Below are 3689 nucleotides of genomic sequence, written 5' to 3' on the forward strand. Positions count from 1 at the left end.
GATCTTTTATATGCGCGTTCCCACAGACAGGAAAGCATATACCACGGACTTTGTCCAGTTGTGCTTCACTGGTTGGAACGAGAGAAACAATCAGTTTAATGAATTCGATCCTGTGACGCATGCAACTCAAGCGAGCATTCAACCGACTGAGCTAAATTCCGCCCCAAATGTTTCAAATAGCTATATCTGCGGCAAATGCTATATGGGATGTCTTTCTGTGCAAGGGGCGAGACGTACCCAGTGGTAATGCACTCGTTTGATGCGCGGTCGGTTTGGGATCGATCCCCATCAGTGGGCCAATTGGGCTATTTCTCGCTCCAGCCAGTGCACCACGACTGGTACATCAAAGCCCGCGGTATGTTCTATCCTGTCTATGGAATGGTGCATATAAAAGAACCCTTGCTGCTAATCAAAATAGTAGCCCATGAAGTGGCGATAGCGGGTTTCCTCCTTCAATATCTGTGTGGTCCTTAACCATATGTCTGACGCAATATAACCGTAAATGTGTTGAGTGCATTGTTAAATAAACCCTTTCCTTTCTTTCTTTGCAACAGAAAACAAAGAGTTAACACATTGTTTTTCCTTTTTCTATTTTTCAGTTTGGATAGTTGGAGAGCCACCTGCGCCACGGATTGGCCAAGCATGATGAAATCGATTTAGTTGTTGATGTATTCAACGATGGGACCTTTACCATAGTTTGACACCCAATAGCGCCGGGGTGTTATTAAACGTTCATTCATTCATTCATTCATTCAACGATGGGACCTTTACCATAGTTTGACACCCAATAGCGCCGGGGTGTTATAAAACGTTCATTCATTCATTCATTTATTCAACGATGGGACCTTTACCATAGTTTGACACCCAATAGCGCCGGGGTGTTATTAAACGTTCATTCATTCATTCATTCATTCAACGATGGGACCTTTACCATAGTTTGACACCCAGTAGCGCCGGGGTGTTATTAAACGTTCATTCATTCATTCCTTCATTCATTCATTCATTCAACGATGGGACCTTTACCATAGTTTGACACCCAATAGCGCCGGGGTGTTATTAAACATTCTTTCATTAATTCATTCATTCATTCAACGATGGGACCTTTAGGGTGTATACTACCAAATCAAATCCCATAGACGACAATAGTAACATATGTGGCTAAAACTCCTACCTGCAACGTATCAACCGACATAAACGTCACGGATATAAATACTACCACCCCTTACACTTAAAGTGAATCAGAAAAAAAATGGGGGTCAAGCTGCTCGTTTCTGAGATAACGGGTAGCGTCTATGACTACCCTAATTTCGCACAAAATTCGAGTACTTTTTTTTACAGGTACCCCATACATGTTTCAAGCACAAGGCTACTTGACACATTGGTACTAGATGAAATAAAATTGCAAATTTTTTTTTACCCAGATGAAACTATTATTTTTTACAACCAACACACTCACATTTATAACCAAACACGGGACTTGTGGTGTTCACTTCTCTATGAAAAGGTGGGTGCACCTCGAACTTTGACCCAGCCGGAAGTTATTTGGTTTAGTACTACCTATACTGATAACATACGTTTTTCAAAAAGTGTCCAGCTATGTGTCTTTATGACAACCAGGATCTGGTGTATTCTGACATAAACTGACAACCTCACTGAAACTGTTGTTTCTATAGTGCAACCTAATATAATGTACACCTCAAAAAGCATATATATTGCATATAGTTTTGTACAAATGTCATATGTCATATTAAACAACAAAATGTTTTAAAATAAAACTCCTGAAGATATATTCTTTCAGTTGGGTGTGTGTACTCAGGTATATATGTAAAGACAACACAGATAGTCAGAGTATCTCTACCCCTTTAAAGAATTCCATTAAAACACATGCACTTGATTGTCCCCTAGATTATGAAGACCTTAACAGGCACATCAAAGAAATATCAGTATTAAAAAAAATACAATGTCTGAGGAAGGAAACACAAACATGACTGTACCTGTATGAAGTAATGACTTAATGTCCTGAACATTAGTGTTGGGAGGAAATCCTGTATGCTGGGTGTGGGTGTCTTCAAGTTACCAGGTGTGAGAATTTCAAATCCATCGGCCATGCTGATTTTCATAATGAACCATCAAAACTATTGGCAGCCACCAATATTCCTGACTATATTTTATTTATAGCCTACTCTAGTTGCAGGTTTTAATAGTTGTGAAATAAGGAATAATCATGCAGCTTTAACACATTTATTTTTGATTAATTACTGAAAAAAACTATTTTTAAGTGACAAAATTACCCGAACATCTATTTTCTTGCTTTATTTTCTAATCCGGATGAATACAATATGTACATTAGATGTATTCCTACAATCTGTAATCCAGCATTTTATTTAGCTAGTAACATTAGGTAATACAGCTTTAACAATAAAATAAATTATCAACTTAATCCAAGGCAGATAATCAAATCTGAAAAAATTGGTTCTGAATCTAGTATAAACTCAAAATGCTTTTCATGAGAGCTAACTAAGTGATTATTAAGAAAAAAAAAAATGATCTGGAGATCTAAGTATATGTTTAACAACCTTATTGTTATGTACAAATAAGAACAGAAGGCACAATAGTGACAACAAATTTAATTATGTTTTTGGTAAAGTTTTTCTTCAAATTTACTTTACATTTTGCATAAAACTACATATTTGTCTAAAATATAACTTAGCACCCTATAAATATGTCAAAATGACAATAAAAATCAACTTCTTTACAAATTTGAGTTTTCAGAATTTCATACATAAAAAATTAACAATGTTAATGGAAACTAAAGACATTAACCCACTATTGGCACATGCTATTTTTAATATAAAAATAAATTGCTATTTAAATCTTAGTTCAGGTTGCCTATATATAATACCATATTTAAGAGGAGGTTGTATATGGCAAGTCAAATACCATGTAAAAAGAAATTATTGAAATCTTTACAGTATGAATTATAGGCCAAAACCAACTTTTCTTCAGTGCTAACTTTGATTCAAACTCCATTCAGAGCCATGTACAGAGATTATTGTCAAGGTCAAGGTCATTGTGAACTTGCATGATCGAGTGATGGCTAATTAATCAACCAGTATAGTTTAATTTTAAAAAATGACAAAATCATAATATTTTCAAGCACAAGGCTACTTGACACATTGGTACTAAATGAAATAAAATTGCACATTTTTTTTACCCAGATGAAACTATTATTTTTTACAACCAACACACTCACATTTATAACCAATCACGGGACTTGTGGTGTTCACTTCTCTATCAAAAGTTGGGTGCACCTCGAACTTTGACCCAGCCGGAAGTTATTTGGTTTAGTACTACCTTTACCATAGTTTGACACCCAATAGCGCCGGGGTGTTATTAATCGTTTATACATTCATTCATTCATTCATTCAACGATGGGACCTTTACCATAGTTTGACACCCAATAGCGCCGGTGTGTTATTAAATGTTCATTCATTCATTCATTCATTCATTCATTCATTCAACGATGGGACCTATACCATAGTTTGACACCCAATAGCGCCGGGGTGTTATTAAACGTTCATTCATTCATTCATTCATTCATTCATTTATTCAACGATGGGACCTTTATCATAGTTTGACACCCAATAGCGCCGGGGTGTTATTAAATGTTCATTCATTCATTCATTCAT

General features: G+C 35.9%; 1 protein-coding gene across 1 annotated transcript in view; it reads left to right on the forward strand.

Moving 5' to 3' along the window:
• The window catches only part of LOC121386542 (lipoxygenase homology domain-containing protein 1-like), a 17685-nt gene extending 16880 nt beyond the window's left edge, over window positions 1-805 (forward strand). The window contains exon 8 of the mRNA XM_041517481.1: window positions 600-805. Coding sequence (XP_041373415.1) covers window positions 600-646 — 47 coding nt within the window. The 3' untranslated portion in view covers window positions 647-805. The remainder of the gene's footprint in view (window positions 1-599) is intronic.
• Window positions 806-3689: the final 2884 nt, after the last annotated feature.

Source organism: Gigantopelta aegis, chromosome 12 (genome assembly GCF_016097555.1).
Source record: "Gigantopelta aegis isolate Gae_Host chromosome 12, Gae_host_genome, whole genome shotgun sequence".
NCBI classification, from domain to species: Eukaryota; Metazoa; Mollusca; class Gastropoda; order Neomphalida; family Peltospiridae; genus Gigantopelta; species Gigantopelta aegis.